The 27,590-nt window shown below is 40.4% G+C and overlaps 1 protein-coding gene across 1 annotated transcript; it reads right to left on the bottom strand.

The window, feature by feature from the left end:
* Positions 1-1,937: 1,937 nt before the first annotated feature.
* Positions 1,938-25,882, bottom strand: SLC15A1 (solute carrier family 15 member 1). Its single transcript, XM_053969773.1, has 23 exons — positions 25,834-25,882; positions 25,365-25,387; positions 22,379-22,463; positions 22,154-22,295; positions 19,348-19,467; positions 19,091-19,190; positions 18,755-18,845; positions 16,785-16,868; positions 15,612-15,694; positions 13,054-13,140; positions 11,987-12,076; positions 10,701-10,745; positions 10,571-10,600; positions 10,360-10,448; positions 9,095-9,176; positions 8,211-8,336; positions 6,741-6,890; positions 6,281-6,330; positions 5,537-5,647; positions 5,299-5,392; positions 4,716-4,862; positions 3,755-3,862; positions 1,938-2,802 (listed from the first exon to the last, which is right to left on the bottom strand). The coding sequence occupies exons 1-23, from the start codon at positions 25,880-25,882 to the stop codon at positions 2,617-2,619; spliced, it is 2,172 nt and encodes a 723-aa protein (XP_053825748.1). The 3' UTR covers positions 1,938-2,616.
* Positions 25,883-27,590: the final 1,708 nt, after the last annotated feature.

The following is a 27,590-nucleotide window of genomic DNA, read 5'->3' as shown; positions in this document are numbered from 1 at the left end:
TGGTCAGTGAATGTTCTGCTAAAATACTACGTCAAGTTGTGAAAGAAAGAGGCAAAAGCAAGTTGTAGAGTATGTATAGGTGGCTTGCAATTGCTACCAGGAAATTTTAAGAAACCAAACAACCTTGTATAGACATTTGCCTGTAACTATGGATAAGTTTTTCCAAAGATTATGCTGCTAATAAGCCAAGTTTTAAGAACAGCAAATGGCAGAGGATGGATTCATGTAGTTCAGAGAATATAACATTGAACTATTTTAAGTCAAGTGTCATTAGGCTGAGCTAAGGGGGAATCTGGAAAAAACATAGAAGCTTTACAGTATATTTGTAATATTATTAAGCAGACAGACATACACATTCCTGTATCTACCTGGCCATGCATGAGTGCAGATTGAATTGCTAGAGCAGGGTGTCATAATTCACTACTCTTGCATATTGTTAGTTTAGAATGACCAATTGTTAATTTTATTCATTTCAGGCTGTCTTCTCTGTAACAGAAAATTATATGCAAAAGCAGTTAAGTCTGATAATCTAGACGCTGTGTTTAGCATGCTAAACTAAACACTGTCATACATTTAGAGGTTAACTGTACTTCTTAAATGCTTAAAACTAAGGAACTGAAAACACTCAATTTCAGCCTAAAGACCAATTCCCTGGACACGACTTCTGGACACAGTCACAGCAATGCTGATAGGAACTACTTGGCTAGGCACATGGATATTTTAACTTTAATTACTTAAATCCCTGTTGAAAATTAGATTAAAACCTTGTCACACATAACTGTCTCCATTCTACCTTACAGGTAATTTTCACCTCATCAGAAAGGTTCCCTATCTAATTTTACAGTATTATTGGCTTTCTAAACATAAACCACATCCATCATGTTGTAGACAAGTTAGTGGGTTTACTAAAGCACTAAAATACAACAGCTTATGATATAAAAACTAGACACATGACCTGTATGTCAAGGGGGAAAAAAGGTAGTATTAAAATTATAAATAAACATTTCACCTGGCACGGATAGAGTAGTAGGCGGAAGATGCTTTTCTATTGGATACAGTTAGGAGATAATTTATTTTGCTTAACTTGCATGGCAGAAGAAAAGTTGGCTAGTCTGCCATAAATAAAGCTGGTATAAAATTCCCTTCAGTCCTCAGAGGATGGCAGGGAGCCAGTTGCTCCTGTGGCTGTTACAGTAGACCCTCAGTTCCATTGGCTGGGGGACATGCAGTATCACAAATCCATAGGAAAGGCTCTCCCCAGATGACCTGAGAGACCAAGAGAGGATTACTGCCTCTGGGGTAACCAGACTATCTCTAACATAAGCAAAGAGTGCCTTGGACTTGCCTTTTCAAACTCCATTTGAAACTGTCTTCATGGGTGAGCGATTGTTGTCAGTGCACATGGAGGCCTAGGTGCCAGCAACTCCAGTGGGAACAGGGAGCACAGGGGCCCATGGACCCGCAGTGCTAGCAGAACACCCATGGCTTGAATATGGATGTCTGTGTCATCACTTGCAAATACCAAAATGGAATTGCTGTAAAATAGGATAAGACTATTGGAAGACAGGTGTGAAAGCAGCTGAAAGTCTGGCCAGGCTACTGGAGGGGCCAGTGAGTCCCAGCTGCTGGAAAAAGTGTAGGATGTAGACCCTAAAGAACAAGAATTACCAAAACAACATGCAGACCACTGGCACTCCATAACGTGGAGTTCAGGACTACAGGAGCAGGTCCTGTTAAGCAGCAAAATTTAGTCTCTCCTAGCATAAATTTGATAAGTGTTATGGTATATTAAGATAGAAAAGACCAGCACTGATCCATTAGCTTTAAGTGATGGAGCGTGTAGAAAAAGGCACCACAGAGGTGGTATTGAGTTTTGTTACCATGCAACTGTAAGCCATGTTCTTAAAACACTTTTCTTATTTTGTTATAATGTAAGTTTTATTGCTCTTGCTTGTTCCAAAGGTCATTTGCTGTTATCATTTTACCTGAGTGGGCACTTCTAATATTAACTAAAGACATAACAGGAGTTAAATGGGTAGTTAACAGGCAGATAAAGCATTATATTACAACACACATCCAAGTTACTGCCACTTGGAACACACACAACATTTTAATCCGATCACTGCCAGAGCTTTGCTCCCATTCTCTATAAGGAAGTACAAAAGAATTTAAGGCACGTGTGACCTGCTGTTTTCAAGTAACAGTGATGCTAGGGAGATCATGCAGAGTGCTTGGCTTCAGTTGCTGTTTCTTCACAAGTCTTGTTTCTTTCATGATATAAAATGGAAATACAGTATAAAAATACATCTTTCCAAAGGGTCCAATAGTTCCAAGTCTAATTTCAATATAATAATGCTATAATATTTAAGATTGAGGTACATTAAGAGTGCAACTTCTGCTGGAGTTTCTTCAGGATACCACATTCAGTACAAGAGAGAGACTAATATTTTCCTATTGCTTCCCTAGAGAGACTGCATTATAAGTTAAAACAGTCTTGCTTAATGTCTCCCACAAGACATGTAATCCAGAGGTGTTATTACTGATACCCTGATTCCTCTGACTGGAGGAGAGTGCATGGGATTTCCGTTATTTACAAACACTCCTTGAATACAGCTTTTACAGTTGAGTATCAGTTTCAGCTTCCTTTTCATTGCCGTCTTGATCCTTCTTTTCTTCCTTTTCTTCCTTGCTGAACTGGGCTTCAATTTCATTTGGATCAATATAGGTATAAAAAGAACCCATGATAGCAAAAATGATGCAAACTACCAACAGCAGGGCAGCAAACAGCACATACTCAGCCCACTGCAAAAACAGAAAAAAAGCAGAATTTATCCACCAATATTCACTTGAGTATTACACAATTTTAGTATTTTCAGGAAGTAAACTCAGTATACATAACAAGTATCATATGGCTTACAGGACTAATTATTAATTAAGCATATAATACATATTAAAGCAACTCAGAATTTAGGCTCTTTCAGCATTTCTATCTTCACTGAAGAAACCAAAAATTCTGTGAATGCTGAAAATTTCTGCAACATCCTTTTCCTGGAGGAACTGGGAATTGAATGAAAGACTGAGAAGGAAACTCAGCCCCTTCCTTTGGGTCAGATAATCTCACTCTAAAGCCAGTCTGGCTCTGATTCTGCTTCCACTAAAAATTTTCTTAGCTGACCTAGTGACCACAAATGTGGGCAGAGATCAGAAACTCTACCTGAAAATCCTCAACATCTCTGTTTCATGCTCTTTCTGATTTAATTTAGATTAAACTGGGGACAGAGCTGTTTCAGAGATAAGGTCTTCCCTCTCTCCGAGAGCCATTTTAATTCATTACAGAGCACCACTAATAAATAGAAAATCTTGTACAACTGCTCTTCACCAGGACAGACACAGCTTTTATGCCCCAAAGAATGAGGTTTGAAACCAACAAAGCCAGAAGCAGGGATGTGGCAAGGCTGTGGCATGCAGGTAAAGGCTCATTAGCAATTAACAGAACTTTGGTAGGTTTTAATTCCATTCATGCAGAATTTCAGCTCAAAAGTTCACAGACTTTCTATACCATGAGAAGACATTTACTGCAGAGATGCTAGAAACTGCTGCTTGCAAGAAAAGGAGCCTAGCAACAAGGCAAATAACAGGTAAGTAGAAACCTTTGCAGAAAAGCTATTTGTTTTATCTGCCATCATTTCCCACTGGATTAGAACTGCTTTCTCACAGGGTAATATAATAGCACACCAACTGCTTGCATGCTTACCTGCTTTTGGATTGCAGATGCCCCAGCCACGATAAGGACAATTATGTTACCAACAGCCACAGTCAGCAGCCATCCTGCCTGCAGCACTGACTTCATGTTAGATGGGGCCTGTAGAGACAGACATTTAAGTTTCGATGGTAACACTTATTTTCTGATGCATTTACTGCATTCTTTACCTTACAATAAACAATGTTTCTCTGTGGGGAAGAGGATTTCATGGTTTGCTAGGTTTTGGTGGTCGTTGGGGCTTTTTTTAAATTTATTTTTTGACATTAAAAATGCTAGAGAGCTAAACAGGTCTGGAGAAGGCTTTGAGGAGCAAGAGACCATTATCACACTAACTATAACACCTTTTACGTATACACACCGAGTAACTAACAGGTGCACAGGTGTAATTTTATGTCTCAGGAACACGTGGCACACATGACATGAAGAAGTTGAGTGGGTCACCTAGCAAATCACACCTTACAATATTTCCATCACTGCAGTTTCTAGATTCAGAATTAAGAGAAATACACACAGCTAATAACTGGAGTCAGAAGACAAAGGAATTAAAAGTGCATAACTAAACACTAATAAAAGGCTAAGAAAATGGTGGTATGGAGTACGCTGGTGTGGAGATGACGTGCCACTACTTCCTCATTTTATATTTGAGAGCTCTCCAGTTTGGTTTTATTGCATCAGTACAGTTGCACTTATTTTCAATGGATAGTCACATGCGAGAAGGAAATTTGAGGAGTGGTAGTCAAGTCTTCAAATCATATAATTCAGCATAGCTTAATGGAAAACACCAAATGCTTGGTTAAACAGGGCCAACTTGCATGAGCCTATACAATCCTTCTAGGAGCTGTGAGTGACATAGGGATCAAAGCAGCAGCACAGAACCACCACTTAAAAACAATACATCACGGAAGATCTTAACTTGCACCAAGATTCTTAACTCAGGAAGAAGAATACCTACCTGTGAGTATGAAAATTCCAGCCCAGTGACAGAGAACAGTACTTCTGCACATGTAAGAAGAAAATACTGAGGGATCTGCCAAGCCATATGGACTGTATTTGGTGCAATATCTTCAAAGTGTGTAATGATAAGTTTTTTTCCAACACACTGGAAATGAAAATAGTATGTTAGGAACAGTAATAATGAGTGTGCACAGTTAAGGCATTCTAAGCAGTTCTATAATAATATAGAAAGTTCAGAGTAAATAACAAATATTGCACATGAAGCCCTGCATACCTATAAAGTACAGCTTTTTTACAGCAGACTTCATGCAAATCTGTAGTGTCTAACAGGGCTAAAGGTTTAAAGCCAGGAGTGGTGATCATGAATTCTTGCATTATGCTATTATCATAACCATCATTATTTTTATAGTTAGTAGTGGCTTTGTGTCCTGTTTAGGATACCGGAATTCTACCATATATACTTAAAGATAAAAGGAAATTAAAGGATTAAAACAAGAGGAATAATTCTACAAGTGTTTTTTAATTAAAGTATCAACATGGGAAGGAATTCTATATTGTCCATCCAACAAGTGGCAACTCACATCATCAAGTGAAATGGTATAGGCACCACCATATCCAAATTCCTTTGAATCAACTGTACAAGTGTTAGGCATTGAAGCATTAATGGTATATGACCTGAAAAAGAAAAACCGAAACCTCACAGTTCAGACCATGAGTGTAGTCAATTGTATGCATCACATATTTAAAAAAAGCTCTGTGCCCGTTTCCCAAGGTCAAGTATATCTAGGAGATTAAATTAGGATAAAGGAAAATGCTTACCAGCCTGGATTTGGAACGACGCTGTAATTACTGACAGAAAGAGGATGCAGTTCTCCAAAAGCCATGTCACCCATAGTAACATTGACAGTAAAATTGGAATTGTTTATGAACCTATAAAATGGAAGAGTGATTAAATACTACACAAAACATGCAGAAGTCAAAGAATACAGGTTTTACTTTTAATTATATATTGGCAGCACAACAAGTATCGGGTCTTCCCATTTAATGCCTTTTTTTTTTTTTTAATCCATTAACATTTTGGAAAGAACTCTAAATCTCCTAGAAATGTAGCTAATACAAAAACCCCAGTTAGACCCCCACCAACCCACTGCCTTAGGAGAACATCAAAAGCGAGCCGCTAGTACAACCAGTAGGTAATGCATCTGCAAGTAGAAGAAAAGCAGAGAGGGGAGAGGTAGAAAGATACCTCTTATCCAAGATTAAAAATGAGGTATAGATTTGTAATCCATGCCACTTGTCCAATAAAAAAATCTAGGCAATGAAATGAAGCATACACTTCCAATTTTAGCTAAATTCCACCCAAAGCAGATGTGCAAGATAACTTAAGTGAATCATGACTCGGACATTATCCCACCCCCTAAAACATCAAGGGACGTGTCCAGCAAAAGGTGAGTTCCTACAGTACAGAAAACTTTACTTCAACAAGAAGAGGCTACACAAAGACCCAAGATTTAAGAGAGAGTCACACTACTGTCAAAATTTAGACACAAAAAAACCCTCTACCTGACGAGACTTTTTCCATTTCCTGGTTTTGATGTGATATTGTCCTCTATCTGGTGGAAGAGACCATTATCAAAATATGTTGTTGGCATCAGAGAACAGCTTAAACATGCAGTATTACAGAGCAGTGGGAATTAACAGAGGCTTCAGAGCAAGACTCCAGACTTTCCTTTTTAGGTTCCTACTAGCACACACATCTACTAGAAAACACTGTATGACCACACACCTAAGTTTTGGTGAAAGTGTCGTTGTCAAGGTACATAAGAAATTGGTAAATTTTTTTAAAGGACATCCTGGTGTGCTCTCTGCAGCTTACCAGTCTTACTGGTACAGCAGAGCAAGGAGAGACAGAAAATAAGTCAAAGGATAAAAGCTATCCAGAGCTTGTCCTCTCAGCTTCACACACTCCACACAGATAGTTGTCAAAACATTTATTTATATCTTAAGAAATAAGCAGACTTACCAACGTAGAATTGATGCCTGTTGGACCCCATTTAAATGGTAAAGTGTAGCGTTGTCTGTCTAGCAGCTTCAAAGGCTTAGTTTCATTTAGAGTTGCAGAAATTATGTGTAATGATTGCAGTTCAGAAGTCTCAAATGTCATGTAGCCAGTCTACAAAGACAAATTGCCACAGATTTCTGTGCAACTGCATATTTGTCTACACTTTTGAGGAAATGTTATGGACTCTGGGGAGGGTCAGAAGTTTACACATGTTACTTCTGAAGTGCCAGAGATCATGAACATAACCTAACTTGCATTTTTGATTTGTTTTTTACATCAAGCATTAATTCCATTTGATCATTCTTTTTTGTTAGTTTAATTTGTTACACAAGCTTCAAAGTTACATGAGCTTCCCACAAGCATTGTGGAATAGCTGTTATATTTCCCTATTTCTTGCTCCAGATAAATCAGGCTTACCATAACCACTAAGTAAAATTCTATTTAGCTACAGAGGCAGCACTAGCATAAGATGTGATGCAGTGTTTTCCAAAAAGCAGAAATTACATGTTTTAAATATTCAAGACACATTTAATCAACATAAAATACTTAAACCCTTACTAAACATGTTAGTGCTACACTAAAATAGGCCATTTGTTTTATAGGATTATCAAAAGCACTTTATAATCCACATCTGGATGATAAAGTGTCTGTAATAGGGAATTGAGCATTCTATATCTCTCATTTTCAGGTATGTACCATGGTTACATCAATTCCCTGTCAATATACATTTTGGGTGCTCTTATCTTCTCCTCACAACTCTGTTTCCTTGTGAGGCAAATTTGGAGGAGGTTGGAGTAAGATCTCTCCTCTTCAAGGGAAACAGAACTGCGGGCTATCAGAGAGCACACTTTGTAAGATCCCTAATCAAAAATCAAAATCAAAAATCAAAAATCCCTAATCCATCAGAGCCACCACATCTTGCTGTCAATAGAACAACCAATGCTGTGCTGTATTAGAACCTGAAAAAGTTATTTGGCAGCAAAACATGAAGCTTAATGTGTGGTGTGGCCACAGAAGAAGCTCCCTGTTCAGGTAAGTCATTCCTCACAGTAATAGCAGCAACTCACTAGAGCTGAATGCACATTTACTGCAGGAAGGGGCTACTTTTAGGAATTGGAACCATTTTAACAAGAGTGAAATTTTAATCTAGTTCCAAGTCACTTAATTTTATGAAAGTTTCTTGGGAAAAAAACTACTCTAGTCAGAACAATGTAGTAATACTTTAAATATTAACATAGCTACTATTTCTTCAATCACTGTGTTTTCACTAACAATTCATTCCACAATACAAAAAATTACTAGAGTAACAAAGTCTTAGAAAACAATCAATTTTGAACCATTAGTTAAGAATGACTCTGGCTTACTCCATTATTTTTTTTAGCTTAATTAATTTTAATTATTTTTTAATATTCCACATCTGCCCTTACTTACCTCCTTATTAGGTGCTACATCCACACTCTGAAGTTGAGGCTGGAACTGAACTGTTGCAGGAACAGTACCCAGATTTATTAATTTAATTTGAGCTTGCCCAGCTGCAGGGAAAACTGGATAGCTTTGCTTTAAGACAGAAAAAAAAAGTAAAATCAGTGTCCTAAGTCACATGGAAAAATTACTATAATTACTGTAATCTTTATTATTTCATGTTGAAGATTAGCATTTGTCTGCTGATCTGTGATTGTCTGACAGAGGAGACTTGAATCAGGTTTTGTTACTAATCTCACAAGTTGCTTTAGGAAAGAAGTCTCTCATCCACAGCAGATACCTCTAGACAGCTGTTCAGATCTTGGGATCCAATGGATCGCCAACCAGAGGTGTTGCCAACATCCCAGCTACAGGGGAAAGAGTCATTGGGTTCAGGCATGGCACCTCCCTTTGGGGCAAGGAAGGTTAGGGGAGACAAATCCTTCCTTCAATATGTGTCATCTTTGCTCCTGCTGTGATGCTGCTTCCCAGACTGTCACACTTCACCTCCAGTCTAAATATCAGAAGAGGTCAAACATACAAAGCAGCCCTCTGGTAGGCCAAGCAAGTGTCTGGTTTTCAGCTTTTAGTCTCAGTTTAAAGATTGAGGTTGCCTTTAATGCATGATTTGTATTAACTGCAATGTGATGTTTTGCAGAATGGTGTTTGTTGCTAGTTAATTTTACTGTGCTAACCACAGTATTGCAATATATCTCCCCTCCCTCTAGTTCTATGCTTATATGATTGGCTCCAAATTTAGGAGTCTTGGTTCATTTTCCCCTTAAACCCACCTTTTTTTTCCTGAATTAACAGCTAAATATTAATCATAAATACTCGCATGTGGCTGAACTTACATCTATTTGCACTTGCACAAGGGCAGCAGCAACAAAAGCCATAGAGCCGAGGAACATCCCCACAGTCATCTTCTTCAGGGGCCTGGTACAACAAAAGACACGTGAGATTTAAGAGAAGTGCCAATTCAAAGCTTCAGCTGTTTGTTTTTTCTCTCCATTCTGGGAAACTCAAATGGCCACGACTAGCACATTATCACCATTGGAAGGGCTGATGTTATTGCAGAAAGTGTTCTGCTAAGTTGGGTTCCTCTCAATTCATAGTTACACTATCAGAAAATACATCTTTCCTGCAGCATCTTAATAACCTGTTACTCTGCATCTGCTGGGCTCAAACATTGACTGACCATGATTATTAGGTTCTTGAAAAAATCTGGTTTTGTAGGAAGAAAAACCCAATCCAATACAGTTGTTAGCTGTAAAACAAGAAAGAGACAAGAAGATACGCCTTTAAAAAAGGAGTAACAACTTGTCTCCGTATTGCTATGTTTAAGTAAGATGAACAAAAAAGGTCAGGGAAATTTGTTGAATTAGGAGACATCTACTGGCATGCAGTTAAGCTGTAAGGATAGATTTAGAGTAATATATCATTTGTGGCATCATTTATCCAGTGCAGAATATCTACAAATGAATGACAGTGTTCCCAGCACAGCAGACACCCTAGATTTTTAACAGCTATATGGAAAAACAGCATTGCACCTTAGCTCTCTGAAAGCTGTTCGAAGAACTGTATTCTTTTCTGCCTCTGCAAGCACTCTTGCAACTGCTAGCCACTTCCTTACCAACATGGAAAAATAATGTGTAATACCCCCAAAGCTCCACCTAGAAGGATTCAGTAAGCCAGACTCCCAGCTGAGACTGAAGAGGAAATGTCTTGTGTTGCTTTTTAGCCCAAAACATGACAAATGCCAAGGATGTATGCTGTATTTCTACTCCCTGTTCTTCAGGAGGGAGATGGGGTAGACATAGGGGATATGGAAAACAATCAAGATCATCTCTCCTGCAATCAAAAGATTTTGTCCTTAACTGAAAAATATTGTTACTCTTCTCTTAGATTCTCCTCTTCTAATAAGTGGCGTCTCTACATATCATTTGCAGTATTCTGTTTTTTTATATTTTAATTTCTTTAAAATATTAAACCCTTTTAAATATACTTCTCTTTCATCCTTAGATGAATGCTTGCTCTTGTTACATGAGGGCTGGAAGAGCCAGTTAAAGAAACCACTAAAATGAGCCTCTGTTGAAGTCAGATAATTATATAAACTTACGTAAAATTCAGCTTGCATTTCTTGATTAAAGGATAAACCAAAGAATCTACAACTGGGACCATTATGACAATCAGGATTGGATTCACAATCTGGAGAAGATGAACATGAGAAAAAAAATTAAGTATTTTTCAAAGCACTTTTTATAAGTAAGGGCAATATGTACCTAATCTTTCACAAGCACTCGAAATTGGCAGACAGAAAATTAACGTACCTGCATTTGGTCTGGTTGAATTTGAAAACCCTGGTGAAGAAAAAAAGAAATAGTTTTTAATATTATGACAACAAATAAAATGGGTCTGAAAAGTGTTAATTAAAGAAAAAAGGAATAAAAAGTAACCTACAAAATCCCCATTCATTGCTGTGGCTTGCAGTGTCCATCTTGACCCCTTAATAAGAGAAGAAAAAATGAGATGTCACAGTAAATCCATGTTCTAAAGTTCCTTTTGAATTGTCTTCATAAGTGAAGTGCTTGAAAAAACATGCAATACAACCAAAAATAAAGCTAGCTTGCTATGGGAGTATTCTTAGTCTGCAATGTAAACCTTTGAACAATGTGAGTCTCATGGCCCATTCCACTTCATTTACTTGTTTTGTGAAATACAGCAGAAAATAACTTAGATGCAGAAACCAGCTGTAGTGAGGGCAGAGCCATCCTGTGCAGGGCACTGCCGTGTGCTGGGCACAGGAGCCACCCGGGGACCGTGTGCCACTGGCCTGAGCCCAAGCAACTCACATGTCCCACTCATCACCCTTCCTTCACACAGCCCAGAGCCGGAGGACAAGCCAGGGCTTGACCTGCCTGGAGCCTTCTGTCCCAGAAACCTGCCTGTAGCTGGGACAAGCAGGGCAGACTTTAGGCCTGAGCCCAGGATGAGACAAGAACGCTACTGCTGCATCTGTGACAAGATCCTTCAGCTACCCACAACACAGCACTGCCCAAGATATTACCAATGGAATGAGTTTTGAGCTCTGAATTTCATAGCAGAGCTGCCTCATTGTAACAGGTCACACTGACAGCTACAGCTCACAGGCACTGGACTGAAGCAGTAGGATATGAGGAGTCTGGACCAAACTTCCTCCCATCTGACTTGGATAAGGCTTTCAACCCCTGGTTCTCTCAAGCATCTTCCTAAATTCATACTTCAGTGCTTAACTGTGAATGATGTTTTTGTGAGTCTTGAGCACCCAGTCCACCAAATGAATGGGAATTGCAGGCTTCTACTTCTGCTTGAAGATGTAAGGTATTTATAACAGGGTGTGAGTGATTAAGCAAACTGGCATCCAGATCATTTAAACCCTGGTTCTCCAGCTCATTTACACAAGGACCCTAAATTTCATCTGACAAATGATAATTGAAGAAACTTTAGCACTAAGAAAGCTTTAAATTACTGTTTCATCCCCTGAGTCCTAGGCTGATACAAGATTTGGAGAGGCCTCAGACATTGAATCTGCCCTGGGTATACTCAGATAAACTGAGATTGCCTCTGGCTGCAGATCATCTTGTACTGACATGACTCAGTAACTACCCTTTTGCAATAAAACCAGGATAAAGAATTTGTTTTTCCACACTCCCATGGAGACTGACATGGTACAGCTCTAATTACCAAGCCAAACCATTTCTACTTACCTGCTGGTCAAAAACTGCCCAGAACATGGGAAGAGGGATGTAAAGGAAAAGCACTTTCAACACCATCTTTATCTGAGCAATCAGTCGTTTCTGTAGAAAATAAAAATTACTTAAGGGGAATTGGTTTAAGAAAGAAAGGAAAAAAAAAAAAAAAGAGACAATTTCAGACTGCTACTCATATCACAGCAACAGGTAAAGACCCATCATATAATGTTTACCCACACATTCAACTTTGCATATTGTGGCTACATCTGATGAGTTCTATTAAAACAGTACAAAGTCTGCTTGTGTGTGGGAAGGGCTGCTGGTTAAAGGTGACTGATACCAGAGAGACTTAGACTTCTTTGCATGTACACTGATGGCAGCATGAGATTCAGCATTTAGTGAAGTGGGCATTTAAACAATAGGCAACTGAGGAATTTCACCTGAGAACAAAGCATAAAAAAAGAAAATAAAGGTGACAGGCTAAGGTTTGTGCTGCCATTGGCAACAGGGCAGAGAGGATAGTAGGCAAGAGACAAGTTGGGAACTATGGGATACAAGGCTTTGAGAGTCATGATAAGAAATTGTACCGAGGCTGGAGGGGATGCAGTATTTACCCACTTAAACTGAAATTCCAAAGTATAATTCTGATGTTTCATACCAAGACAAGTATTATGGCCCTGTGCATTAACCATGACAGGCAGCATCATTTCCCTTTTCCCCTCTGCAGCCATGAGTTACAGGAAATAGAGAAGGAAAGATAATGCTTGCTATTTTTCTAATCAAAAAACTTAAATGTTTGTATTTGTTTGGCAAGAGAAAGTCTTTTTTTCACCTCCCTTTAATTTCCCTGGACAGCCTATGATTACACAGAGCATTGAGTCACACAGCTCTACCTTCTCCCACAGGAGCTGAGGAGATAACCTGCAATGCCAGGAGAGCACTGAGGTTTAGCCAGGTGAGCTACTGAATGATGGAGAGGCCCAAAACTATTTGCCCAGTGCATGAGGCAATGGACCAGAGCAGACAGAGAGAAGCTGTGGGTCACCAGTTGTCACAGCACAGGAGGCTTCCCCAATACTTACATCATACTTCTCACTTGCCCAGTCCAGCCAGTGCTCTCTCTTGGGGAACTCCTTGCTGCGATGCTGAAACCTGTTTTTGATGGCAAACTGAGGAGAGACAGAATTATGTTTAATGGCACTACAAATATTTAAAACTATAAACTGTTTTGTCATTAGAGATGATGCTCCTGGCTTCTTGCATTAAGAGGGCGCTAAAGGTGACTTGACTTCTGTTAACCCCATCATCTAGGGGAATGTTGTTTTTAAGGCCTCACACTGCATAACCAGCCCAGCGTGCACTTGAGGTCAGGTGGACCAAACAGCTCAGAGCAGTCCCTCTCAACGTAGGTTGCTGTGAGGAGCTGGAAGATCTGCCTTCTTCAGACTTATGTACAACAGTAAATAGGATAGTGTCATGTGCACAGGTTTTCAGAGCTGAATGGCTATAGGAGAGAAGCTCCTATGACAAGCTCCATCTTATAGGTATGTCTCACACCTTGACATTGAATATACACAAATATGGTCCCAAAGAACTCCTAAGAGTTTCTGCATGGAATAATGTATGGCCAAGCTGGGCCTTAGGAGCAGAGCTCTAAGAAATGGCCAAAGTTACCTACAGAGATTTGGTTTTGACAGTGCTTACAAGATAGGCAATAGGCTGAGCTGTGTAAAGCGGGAAGATCTGTAGGGGTGTGTTGATTTGGCACGGCTTGACTTTTAGTAGTGGGGGAGTGCTACAGCTTCCACCATGTCTGACAGAACCAATCTCTGATGGCTCTGAAGATGGATACATTGCTGGCCCAATTTGAGAGGTTGGTAATGCCTCTGTGATGACATATTTAAGAAGAAAAAACAAGGCATGTGCAGTTTTTTTCCCCAGAAGTGGGGAAGCACTGTGTTGGCACTGCCCACAGTAATACACTGGCTCAGTGTGGACCCTGCCTAACCCCCCCTAACTAACTGCACTGCGAGTGAAAAGGGCAGGGGCAGTGGCAGCAGCTTCTCCTTCCCAGCACCCCGCATGAAGAGAGACATTAAATAGACCAGCGCTGCTGCGGCTGCCAGTACGTGCACAATGGCGGCGGGACCGCCTGGCCGACGGCAGAAGCATGACAAGCGATTCCCCAACGCAGAACCTAGAGAGATCAACTTCTCTGTGCTACAGGATCCTTTGAATCACTGCGACTTGTTGACAATGGTACCTACAAGCAACAGTTTTTCTTCTAGTCAGAGAAGGAAGAGAGGACATGAAGCAAAACAACATGGCAGCACCGGGGTCAAGAAGAAAGAGGGGGAGGAAGTGCTTCAAGCATCGGAGCTGAGGTTCCTCTGCAAGCCATGGCGAGGACTACAGTAAAACAAACTGTCCCCTTGTCATGCATGAAGTCCACGGCAGGTGCAGAGATCCACTCGCAGCCCATGGGGAAAGTGCTTACAAGGGAGCAGGTGAGTGTTAGAGAAGAATGTTAGCAGGTGAATGTGGTACAGTGGGAGATCTGAAAAGAGAGGGCCCCTGCTCCCAGAGATAGAAACAGCCCTTGCTTCCAAACTACAACAGCTTATCCTTAAAAGACTGCACCCCGTGCACAAGTGACCCATTCCACAACAATTTTGGGACGACTGTTTGCCTGTGGCGGGACCCCACGACATAGCAGAAAAAAGACTCCTCTCTCTGAGCAAACAGAAAAAGATCTCAAATGATGAACTGACCAAGACCCCCACACCCTGTCTTCCTGCGCTGTTGATGAGAAGGAGGGAGCAGCTGGGAGAGAAAAACATGTTTTAAAAGCTTATTTTTGCTTCTCATTGTCCTTCTCTGACTCTGTTGATAGTAAATTTATTTTATACCTTTATATTTGAACCTGTTTTGCCCTTGAAGTGTTTTTTTTTTCCCAGTTGTTGTCTCTACTCATGAGCCCTTTTTTGATCTTTTTCCCTCTCCTTTACCCAACTGTAGTAAAAAAAGCTAAGCAAACTACTCTCATGGGTGCCTGGTATTTGGCCAATGTCAAACCACAACAATGGAAAATGAAGAAACTTGTACATGAATAAATGTGATCTCAAAGTTCAGGCACTGCAAAGCTGGGACATGTGGTGCTATTCATGTAGATTCCACTCCTTTCCTTGCAGGATCACACTGATTTGCAGCCTCCTGAATTTCCTTAACACAGTGGGGATCAATAAATCTCTGCATTGTAAATAATATTTTTTTAATAAGTAATAAGTTTTTGCTGATAAGATGCACTAGTAGCACTGCTCTTGACTCAGCTCAAGACACGTTTTTCTCTTTCTTCATAAAGGTGCACAAATGTGGAAGGAATGGTTCCCTAAAGTTGGGATAAGTTTTTACATAACACTGACAACCTTATTTTGTTTCCTATGTCTATAAATCCACACATAAATCAAGATATGCCTAAAAAGACACCGGAAATGTGGAGGTGTCAGTAAGAAGCTTTCTGTAATAAAGCAACAAACTTCAGAGACTTTCCTCATATTAAGACAGATTTCTGATTTAGGCACATTCACAGAACAGTTTTAGGAATTGCTGCCAGGGATTGAGGAATGTAAGCAATACTTACTCCAACACATTTGGAAACTTCAAGCATTACATTTCCTTGTGGTTTAGCTTTCTTGTACATTTTGCTTCCAACTACGAACACAACTACAGTATGCAAACAGAAACCAAAAGCAACTCAGGATTAAATTAAAATAGCGGCAAATAATTTGGTATGGAAACTGTAAGTCAAGGAGTTAATCAGGGTGGGAATAAGCCTCCCAAGAAGCAATGCAATTGCCTATTCACATGCTATCATACAGTAAGACAAATCAAATTAATACCAGCAGATTGCTTCTATTCAAGACAAAAACCTGAATCTGGAAACTCTTAAAGTGCTCAGTGGGAGGTTTGCTCAATTGAGGTCAAAACAAGGGCATTTAGGACCTTGACTCTGGCCTTGCTGTAGGGGCTCCTTTTCAGGAGCTCAGGATGCTGCAGCTCACATCATGGAGGGACACACAAGGCTTTGCCTGAACTGCAGGACTGGCCAAAGTGTCCTCTGCTCCCAGGCACATTGCTCAGCCTCATCATCGCACATGCAGGGCAAGACACAGGCAAACCCCCACAGCTGCCATCCAGCCTGGGCTGGGCTCAAGGCAAGGTCACTGGTAGCCAGGTGGGCTCCCAGTCAGGACCATGAAGGACAAGGAGCACGGGGGATGCTGTAGTACATAATGGCAGCCACAGTTTCTTGGTCAGCAGTAAGGCTCAGGGAATGACCTGCAGCACAGCTGGTAAAAATGCAGGTGTTTGAGAAGTAGTGACATATCAAATATGGGATTTCTCCAGCACAGGGACAATTACCTCACACCATTTATAATCCTAGATTAGAGATAATGTCCATACTACACATTTTCTGAGAGTTCTCACCCTACATTCAAAAGATCTATTTGTACACACCAGTAATCCAAGAAACACAGGCAGTAATTTGCATAATGTACAGAATTCAAAGATATATTCAGGCCTCACCCCCATCCCATCTGACTCTTCTGATAAATCAGACTCTTCTATGAAAGTGAGTACTTCAGATTAATCCCACCCACCTCCACACCCAGGAAAAAATTAAGTCAAAAACCACAGAAATTATCAGGTAATGGTAGAGGTCAATACCGGGGGATTTCTATCACACTTTCATTATTCTGAGATTGTTATCATCTAACTGCCAAGGCAACAGGATGGCAAGAGATTCACCTACCCAAGGCAATAGCCATGAGGACAGCAGGAACTCCAAAAGCGAGCGGGTAACATTCCTGTTTGGTATGAATGCCACACTCTGAAGCTGAAGTAAAAATAACATCAAATAAAAGTCAAATACAAACATCAGCATTGCTGATGTTTTCCATATGGTTTCTGTTCTTTGAATTCACTGAAAACTCACAGGGGAACAGCAAATCAATCTACCAACATCCTCAGAGTGGAGGATCAATATCCAGCTTATCTTTCATTACTGGAAAGTGGATTTATGTACCACAGAACAGTTGTGATTGGAAGGGACCTCTGGTCATTTTCCAGGCCAAGTGCCCTGTTCAACTAGGGCTACCTGGAAGCAATTGTCTAGGACTGTGTCCAGATGGCTTTTGAGTATTTCCACAGATGGAGACTCCACAACCTCTCTGGGCAGCTTGTGCCAATTCTTGATCACCCTCAGTGTGAAAAAGCATTTCCTGATGTTCAGAGGGAACACCCTGTATTTCAGTTTGTGTCCATTGCCACTTGACCTGACACTGGGTACCACTGAGGAAAGCCTGGCTCCGTCCTCTTCATTTCCCATTGGGTATTTTTATACTTTGATAAAATGCTCCCTTTGCCTTCTCTTCTCTGGGTTGAACAGCCTAATGCTTCTCAGGATTTCCTCAAATCAAATGCCCCCTTTGCCTTCTGTTCTCCAGACCAAAGTCTAATGCCTCTCAGGATCTCCTCACAGGAAATTTACATCTAGTCTTACACTGAGACATATGAAGAATTACACTAGAAGGGTCAAAAACATGTCCTTAGTGAGAAAGGAACTAGATTACAAAAGTTTTGGGCTAAGTTCATAAACAAAGATTCTAGTGATGTAAGTGTAGCTTGTTGAAACAAAATCACAATCACCAGCCCCCTTCCCTCCTTGGCATTACTCACAGATTTGACTCTTACTGACTTCAGCAATATAAAATAAAAGAAACATACTTCTTTTAAGAGGAGAATTAGAGAGTATGATTTGGAAAAAAAATGTTAGCTTGCAGATAATTAATATCTTGATTTAATTGTATTAGTCTTCTGGTCTAACCTTTCCAGGTTGAAACAGGTTATCATTTCCCTCAGCTCAATTTGTCATTTTTTTCCAAGGAATTTTTCACCCTGTATCAGCAAGGAAGTAAACTACATGCAATGCCTTATGCATCTCTACTTCCTTTCTTGGAAAAGGATAGAATTTGCATTGAGCAAACATCTAAAACTCTTCTACAGAGTCTTTTCCAGTCAAGAAATCCAAAGGCCAGAAGTTCAGCCCAGTGCTTTTGGGTTATTCCAGAATTCACATGCTGTTTCCTTGCTTTTGAGAAAAGTAGCCTTCTGAAACTGCTGGCAAGTGCATCCATACAGCACCATGTATGTGTCAGCTTGCCACAGAAATTCATATGTATATAGGTTAGCAAATTGCTGGGTTTTGTTTAGGATCATGCTATTCTTCACAAGCAAAAGAGAACAGAACTTTCTTATTTAACAATATGAAAAATTATTTACTTTGTCACATGGGTTAATATATTCCTACATGCATAGATGCTTCTGTACTTAGCATGGGCATGTTTCCAGAGGAGAAGTCTCTCTCTCCTCTTCCTTTCCCAGGAAGCAATACAATTCTTTCTAGTGTGATAGTTTTAAAGGTATTGGATGACGTGACACATTTGTACCTTTGTGGAATTAAAATATGCATTAGGCATACAAGCTGTTAGCTCCAGCATGTCTTTTCAGATCTAGTACTTCTGTCTGAAAGGCAATGAAGGTTTTCAACTGGCTTGTTTTTGAGAGTACCTCATCTCTGAGAAGCTGGATGACAAACTGAAGAATATTTGCTAGATAACTCCAGTGTGTCAGAGAACAGAACTTCAATTTAAACCAGACTGGACTGCAATCCAACACGCTTTTTCTGGTGCTTAACAATTGTCAATAAACATGTGACCTTACCTCTGATAGTTGGAGTGACTAAAGTAGATAAGAGACTTCCAGCATTAATGGACAAATAAAAGAGAGAGAAGAAGGTACTTCTTTGCTTTTCCTACAGCAAAAAGAGAAAGATGTTTAGAAAGGCTTAGCCATAACCACATTGATGAGCCTAGATCAAAAAAATCAGCGCCTCTGTTTTCAAAGTTGAAGACAAATACTTAACTAGCTCCTTCTTCAGCTCCTCAGGAAAACCCTACAGTAATGCACCTACCTAAAGATGTATATTATTAGAGTACTATAATAGTCAAACATTAGTTAGAGTATCTGTATGACTGAAAATCTGAAAGACATTGTTACCTGATCATCTTCAAACTGATCTCCACCAAATGCTGACACACACGGTTTGATCCCACCAGTACCCAAGGCAATAAGGATCAAGCCAACTATGGACAGAGCACTGGAACAAAGGAGAAAAGAAAAAGAATAATTTTGTGTTAGTTCTTACAGCATACATAATAGAGTGGTTCAAAGACAGTTGAAATTCAAGTAATATAAACTTAAGTTGTCCCATCTTTCACCTGCCTGGGACAAAAAATGTGTACAAGGCAACTCACATGTTCACTGCTATAGCATCAGGAGTGCCATCCTGGTTGTGATCCGTCAGGTCATTTATGGAGCCCACAGACAGCACTGCCTGCCCAATCGCATAGACAATGGACAGGTAGAGAATGGTCCTGTTATCAAGAGAGGAGATACATTTTCTTAGATCTGTTAACACACTTACACACAGATAATTCCACAGCTAATGCAGACTTCTCCTTACTTTAAAGATTCCTAGTAATGAAAAAAACTAACAGATACAATAAGTTATGGACTGAACTTATCAGAAGCTACTATAAAAATCTGACCACATACCACTGCCACAGTATTTCTATTCTTTTTATTATTATTATTCTAGGTAGCCTTTAATTAATTAAGGTAGCCTTTAATTAATTAAGGCATGACAACAAATGGATTCTCTAGGTATAACTAGGTCACAATATCTTCAGTGGTTGCCTTTTTAATGACCAGCTCAAGAATGCTATTTTCATATTTTTTATATGCTGAAGATCAAATGGACTACTCTGCAAAACTAAAATCTGCAATTTACACTGATATAAGTATAATTAAACATTCACTATGTTATTTTATATTTTAGTTGCAGGAGTAAAGAAAAAAGAAAAATCAAAAATCTGCTTCAAACATGGAAATTCCGCTGAAATATTGTTGTGAACAACAACTCTATACTCCCACTCTCTTCACTGTAAGTGTACCAACATCTTTACACTCAGATCTGAGTGAGAACAGCACTGAAGAGTGCAGGCTGTGGGCTTTCACCTTGGCCAGGAGGTGCCTAGGATGATAGTACTGCATAATCACCAGCCCCCCCATCCTAGCATGTTCCATTTTAACTTTGTTGGACCTTATGCACATGGCTGTAGTTTAACCCATGTTCACTTGTGTCCTTGGGTGGGCCTCCATTCAATAGGCACAGACACAGGTCTCAAGTTTGGAGGAAAAGCAGGAGAAAAACAATGCAATGATGTGAAAATATTTTAAAACCCTGTTTTCAGGAGTAGTCCCAAGCCAAATGCAAGGCAGGAGAATGAAGGACAATGCTCAAAGACCAAGAACAATCCAACTATTTGACATAGGCAAGAGATCCTCACAGCAAGCTTGGAGCAGCACCCTGACACAAGAGGGACATTGACCAAATTCCCCTCACTTTAAAACAAGGTTTCTCCGATTTAAAACTGATATTGCCTGTAGTGCAGTAAAAAAAAAAAAAAAAATCTATAAAGCGGGGCAACAAGGACTCTGCTGTTTAGTGGTATTTAATAGATACAGTTGAATGGGTTGGGTTTTTTTAATAGCACTTCCATAGAGTTACTTTATTTACCTGGCAACCTGGGAAAAAGTTTCCAATTAAAGTTAAACCTGAGTTGATCAGGAGTGAAACTTCTGAGTTTTATTTGTGAGGCTTATAAACCTACTGCAAAGACATACATAATTGCCACTGCATTGGTAGCACACAATTTTCAAAATAACTGATTTCTGTATTATTTTCCCCAAGAAATTCACATCCAACAATATGTGAGCAGGTCCCATCACATTTCTTGACTTTGTACATTGCACAAAGTACATGGACTGTGGAAGATTGGAGTCTCTCCTTTAAGAGTGCTTAACAGTGCTTAGGGAACCTCCTCTTCCTCTTGTCATCATAGATTTTTAAAAATTCTTGTTTAAGCCTTCCTCATTACGCCTTGCTGTATTTTTGGGTGTTAAAGCCTAATATCCTAAAGCATGTTTTCTCTTGTTTAAGCCATCCTAACGAGCTCCTGTTAAAGTTCTGGGCCTTTCAGTTGTGGCACTAGCATATCCAAGTATCAAAGCAGAAGAGATGCAAGGTCTGCAAAGTTTCATCTTGATAAAACATGAAAAAGCCAAAATAAATTTAAAAAACAAACCACATTATCTAGACGTACAAGGTCACAATATATTTAGGCTGCAATCTGTAAGACATCCAGCTAGTTGCAGTGAGTTTGGACTGCTCAGAGCAGCTGCACAGAGCACACAGGGAAATGCACAAAGTTATATAGGGTTGCAGCCCTGGGCTCCCAGGGGCTGTCCCTACAGCGGAAGAAGACAGTGCAGCTGACTGCACAGCACATCTCTAATCTCTGGGAGACCTTTGGCAAGTCCACTTACATTCATGGCTCATAACCCTCCATAAAATCTTTACTGTGCTTTTTCTCAGGCAAAGTAAACACTTTTAGAATCAAAACATCAGGAAAGGAAAGGGAGATAAAGCTGTTGAAAATAACCTGGTTACATTTCAAAGTACTTCAGTGGTACTATCCTGACCAAGTAGCCTGCAACTAAAGACACAAAAGACATCATTTAGAGAAAAAAATTGCTACTCAGTAAGACCCCTCACTAATCTGTCAATTCTGAAATCACATAGTATTTTAAAACTTATTCTAAGGTCCAGTTAACACCAGACAGCACAGTAGTTCACTATTTCATTGGCCACTTTCTACAAGTAGATAGACAATCCTATGTAATTATAATGCCCAGTATCTATTTTCACAGCTTGGTGAATACTCTCCACAGCTTACATTTTGTCCAGGTGAGAGGAAAAGCAGCATGCTCAGAAACCATATTACCACCCTTAAACAACTAGCAGATCTGGAACATTTGTTAATTCACAGTGCAGTTTCAAGTCTGAGCTGAATCAATGAAAACCTCAAACTATCTTGGAGTAGTCAACACCAGCTCTGAAGCTGTTGTTCACAGCTGCAGTTTTAGGTGATGATTTAAGTAACACTGGTTTCAGGTGAGCTTTCAAGATCTTTGGCTGTTTTCTGAGGAAGCACTCACTTAAACTTTCCCAGCCAGGAGTCCGCAATGATTGCTCCAAGGATCGGCGTCAAGTAACACAGAGCAACAAATGTGTGGTAGATGGCAGTGGCAAAGTTGTCTTCCCAGTGTAGGAAACGTGTGAAATACAAAGTGAGCACAGCTGTAGGAAGAACAACAAAACAACAGGTTACAAACCCAAGTCAGGCCTGGGTAACGCTCAGCACAAGGAGACAAGGGACGTACCTTTCATGCCATAGTAGGAGAACCGCTCGCAGAACTCATTGATGACGATGAAGAAAATGCTCAAAGGGAAGCCAAAGCAGAGCACCTGGAGGCAATAGACAATGTGAGCTCAGAGCTGTGCAACCCAGACTAACATTCTTCACTGCAACCCACAGCTTAAGCAAGCTTAGCATGGACTCAGTGTGAGTGGGTAGGTACCTGGGGTCTGGAGGCTGCACAGGCTTCTGTGGGATGATGCTAGTTTACCTGAACCAAGAGTCAGTTGTCACCTTTGTCTCTTGTTCCCCAGAGGTCTGCACATTTTTCATCTGCCCTTTGCAAGAGACCTTTAGCAATACTAGAAATTACCTACAAGTATTGCACTATGCACATTTGAGTTCTCCAGCACCTAACCCTTACAGCAATCTTCACTGTATCTAAAAATATGCAAAAAGCCAATGTTTTTGGAAAAACAAAAAATCGAAACCCAAGGCCAACCAAAAATGCACAACACTAAACCCCTGCAGTACACCAGCTGGAAGCCCAGGGCTATTTTTAAGCACCTGTAATTAAAATAAATAAATATTTAAACTTTTAATTCAAGGAAATCCCTCAGGAAAACTTCTCATCCTTAAAAATACTCTGCTTGACGAGGAATCCTTCATTTCTTCAGACCTGATAACAGAACAGACTTTATTCCTAACCTAAATTGGCATGGCTTTGGCTGGCAGGTGCACTGAGCCTTCATCTGCTGCAACAGGCATGTTCCTGGTCATCATCATGCAGTTCTTGCCATTGAGACAATGGTTAAAAAGCATACGTCAGGTACAAATCTGATATGGTCATTAGAACTGCAGCTTTAATTTCTGATCACCTGCTTGTCTCTGTGGAGTGGATGAATTGAGATATAATTTCTATTAAAATTAGTGGCGATGCAAATTAAATATAATCCTACCTTTTAATTTTTTTTATGGGTTTAATCCTGCAAGTAGCAAAGAATCAGATTTTAAAGATGTTCCAGAATATTCCAGATGCAAAACAGTCCTTCTCCATGCTCAAGTTTAATTTAAAAATGGCATTGCTTGGATTGCAAAAGTTTAGGAATTCAACTAATCCTTATTTTGTGCGAAACAGGAAGAAGTTAACTTTGCAGATCAAAAGGAAAAATCAGACAGGGAAATTATGCCTGACACCAGAAAATTGGAGAGCCATTGCCTTCAGCAAAGTCTCAACAAACAGCACAACACAACACTTGGGTGCTACAACAGACTTTTTTTAAGATTCCTGCAAAAGAAATGAAAATAAGAAAGTGGCAGGAACATTGTTGACTCATATGACTCAGTCATAAGGATGCCTGAGCAGCACTGATCTTTGTTCTACTGCATATCCTACCCATAGTTTGATGAGTAGGCTTCACAGCAAGAACTTAATCTCAGCTGAGGCAAGTACCAGGTGGGACTCCTCTAGCTTTAGAGCACACAGATTTTGAGCCCTAAATGTATACTTGTCACTCTTGATTTATCATATCCTCCGTGGGCAGAAAGAGGGGTCTCCAAAGGAAGGCTATTCACATGTATCCCAAAATTAGATAAAATTCACTTGAGGTTGCCCATTTCCTTCAGCTGAAGGCAGCAGGAGGTTTAGACAACTACTCCCAGCTGGGACACAGGTGTTGGTGGGCTGGAGTTCACACAGAAGAATGCTTTGTGCCCCATCCACACAGCATTCCCCTAAGCCATGCAAATCGTCACAGGATGGAGAGTCACACACTGAAGTTTTGGTTCAGCACATGTTAAGTTGGTTACTGAAACAGTAGCCCAGGCTGTGTGACTTGTAATTGGGAATAGCCCAGGGGTGGAGAGGAGGGAATGTCTGTTCCTGAAGCAGAACAAAGACCTCCCCATGTCTCTGCTTGCCTACAGAGGAAAAGAAAAATAGCGCAGTCCTGGCCCAAGAACTGGTGGGACCCATATCCACCTGAATTTCACAAAACCTCACTAAAATCTTTTAACCACTTGGGGTTCTCACAAACCTCTCCAATGTTTTGCATCACCCTACACAAGACCTTAATCTTTAGGAGAGTGTTACATGGTGGTCTGGGGAGATCATAGTCCAGGAAGGCTAGATTTTTGTTTCAAGCCACCACTGCTTCTGTGCCTGGTGGAGCTGTCCCTGCATTCCCATGCTGGCACAACAGCCACTGGTGGGTTTTTAAGCGGCTTCCTCCAGAACTGGAGGGGGTCTGCATGTCACAGCTGGACATGAGCATGGACAGGGGCATGCAAGAGAAAACTACTGGGTCTTTCCTAGGTGACAGGTCTTATGTTTTTCCAAGATGCTACAAGCAAGAGACTATGCAATTAATCTTTGCTAATATATGATGTGTACTTGTCCTTGTTTTGCACTGTACTGTCCTCTGTTACAGTATTCATGTGCCCATACACACATCTACCAAAACCTTTTCTGTTGTTACCCTCATTGGTCAGGAAGCACCAGATCCACCACCAAAAAGGTAACCTGAAGGTTATGTTTTATAATGCCCTATGTAACCTCGCTCTGCCCTGGGGATGCCATCATCCTGCTGCACAGCTTTGTCTTTGTCTGCTGAGGAAAAGTCTGTGCAAGATAAGGAAATGCAAAGGCAGGGTTAGGGTTGCTGAGACACATGTCATTAACAGTTCAAAGATTCAAGAGCAGTGGATGATGACAACTCAGCTGCAAGAAGGATGGGCTCCAGGGACCAATCTCCCCCCTACCAACACGTGCTCAGTCAGCAAAGGCTCTTTAAACATTTTATCAGGGTGTTGAGCAAATTAACGCTTAGCTAGAATTTAATAAGTTACTAGGCTGCTTTTGCACATTTGCCAGTAAGCCTTTATTGTATCTTTATCTGTTTAATGTATGTTTATAGGGTGATTTTTATTTTGGGGTCTGCTAACATTACCAAAACAATGTAAACCAAAGAGAATCAGCAGAGCAACTCTTTATCAGGGAAAACAATACTTACCGACTTGCCGGTAGTTTTTCCACCTGGGGAGGGAAAAAACCAAAATACAAGTTAATGGCAACTAATAAGTAATACTCCCTTAAAACCAATGGAAGATTCAAAAAAGGTTCAACTCTAAATACATATTGAAATATAAACACAGTACTGGTCAGGGTAAGTTTTCAGTTTATTAAAAGGAAACTTTTCATAGTTATTAGGCAAAACTTCACTCAATAGCCTTTGGTTTTGCAGAGTGTGCATAAACTCATACATTCCCAGGAAAAGCTCAAAAGGACTGACGAGTCAAAGCATCCCATGGCTGCTTACCACACATCATTCAAGGTGATGGTAAACCAGCCACCCACTCGCCGATGATGAGTCCTGTTACAATTCACTCTTGGGCATGTTACCTTAAAGGCAAGTCAAGATTAAAGAACAGACTCAAGATGCCCTGCCACGGATGGAGGTTAAGTCCTGAAAAGGGACTTACAGAGGACTGAATATAAAGCCCCAGCTGAGTGATCCACTTTAGCAGGCATTCCCATAACCTAAATCCTGAAAGAACCTGAAAGAACAGGGGGGTCCCATTGAGGGCAGCAAGAGCAGATAGCTGCTCCAAGTAACTGCCAGGGGTAGAGGACCTGGCAAGAGCAGCTGGAAGTGACTTCAGGGCTGCAAGCACTCCTGCAGGGCTTCCTCAGCTCAGGAGACAGGCTTGAAGGTTGAGCTTTCACTGTGTCAGATAAAGGCCCCGTGCCCACATACTGGATGCCAACATTTTACATAAAACCACATAAGCAAGCTCATTATCAGTAAGATAAGACCAATTACAAGATGTGAACTTTGAAATCCCTGCTTGTAAATCAAGTCTGGCCATAATACATCTATAAGGCCATAATACATCTTATAATACATAAGAAAAGTATGTTCGTGAAAATCATTATTTAGTCCATAGTCCACAACAGATGAAAACAGCTGACAGCAACACTATAATGTTTGACACAATATTAAATCAAGTAAATCTTCAGAAATCACTGAAGCAGATTATTCCAATTCTTTCCTTCACTTCTGTGGACAAGTACCTTCACAACAGAGACGGTAGTACTGTGCAGGTGATTCAAGAATATATTTTCCTTGAGAGCAAGCAACATTCTGGAAGTGCTAACACACCCAGTTCAGGACACATGTGGCTACATGAGTTAAAGTTATTGGCAATGTCCCTTCCACAAGCCACCAGAGAAGATACACTGAAGGATACCAAGGTGTCAGCAATAGTCCATCTTCATATCAGCTCCTTGGTTATTTCCACTTGTTGGCCTTTCCAGCACATGTGCCTCACACTGCCAGTTTTTTATAACATGCACAGAGAAAAACAGTTTGGGCAGCTCACTTCCGTCTCTTAGCTGTCTTGGGAGAAATTTTTTAGGATCTGTTTTTTTGTTGGGTTTGGGGTTTTTTCTGCTTTCCTGATGGCAAAAGTATTGCCTCTGCAAGAAACCTTACCCAGAGGACATCACAGAGGCAATTTTTTTCAGACTACATCATCTAGCTTCAATGTTTAAGAGACATAATTGTTTATAACCATTTTGACTTTACCCCTCTATTCTTGTTTTGCAGAGAGTGTTGGGGAAACTCCAGATAGCATTAAAACCAACCTTTCAACACAGGCACCTAAACTGAGGATTCCACTGTCAGGCAGCTTTAGGCCTACAAAGCACAGAGCACCCACCGTCTTGCATCATTTTCAGTGATAAATCTGAAGTTTGCTAGTGGCACGTTGGAGCAGTCCCTCTTTGGGGGACCAAAAGCCTCTTGTATTTTTTCCCCACAAAGAATGACCCACAGAACTGTTCATTTCCACAATACCAAAATACCTAAGAGCTCCATATTTTTCAATATAAAGCTGTAAACACCTTGCTACTCCAGAAAAACACCCCCACAGAAACTATCCAAGCAAATCTATAAAGCAACAAGCCTGGTAGTAAATGGGCAGACCCAGATGCATCCCATTTCCTTCTCTTCAGAGAACTATCTCCATTTTCCTGGTTGTCTGCCCAAGCCAGCAGACCCCTGGCAGCACCACTGGCATGTCCTGCCTGCTCATTACTACGGTTGCTTGTCCCCAGGACACAGATTTGCTTGCTGAAGTTGCAATGGTACTTTCTTGGGTTTTTTTTTTGTTTTTTTGTTTTTTGGTTTTTTTTTGGGTTTTTGTTTTTTTTTTTTTGGAGATAGAGGGTAGGCATT

The sequence above is a fragment of the Vidua macroura genome, chromosome 2 (genome assembly GCF_024509145.1).
Source record: "Vidua macroura isolate BioBank_ID:100142 chromosome 2, ASM2450914v1, whole genome shotgun sequence".
NCBI lineage: Eukaryota > Metazoa > Chordata > Aves > Passeriformes > Viduidae > Vidua > Vidua macroura.
Note: the sequence above shows the minus strand (reverse complement) of the source record. Positions and strands in the feature narration are given on the sequence as shown.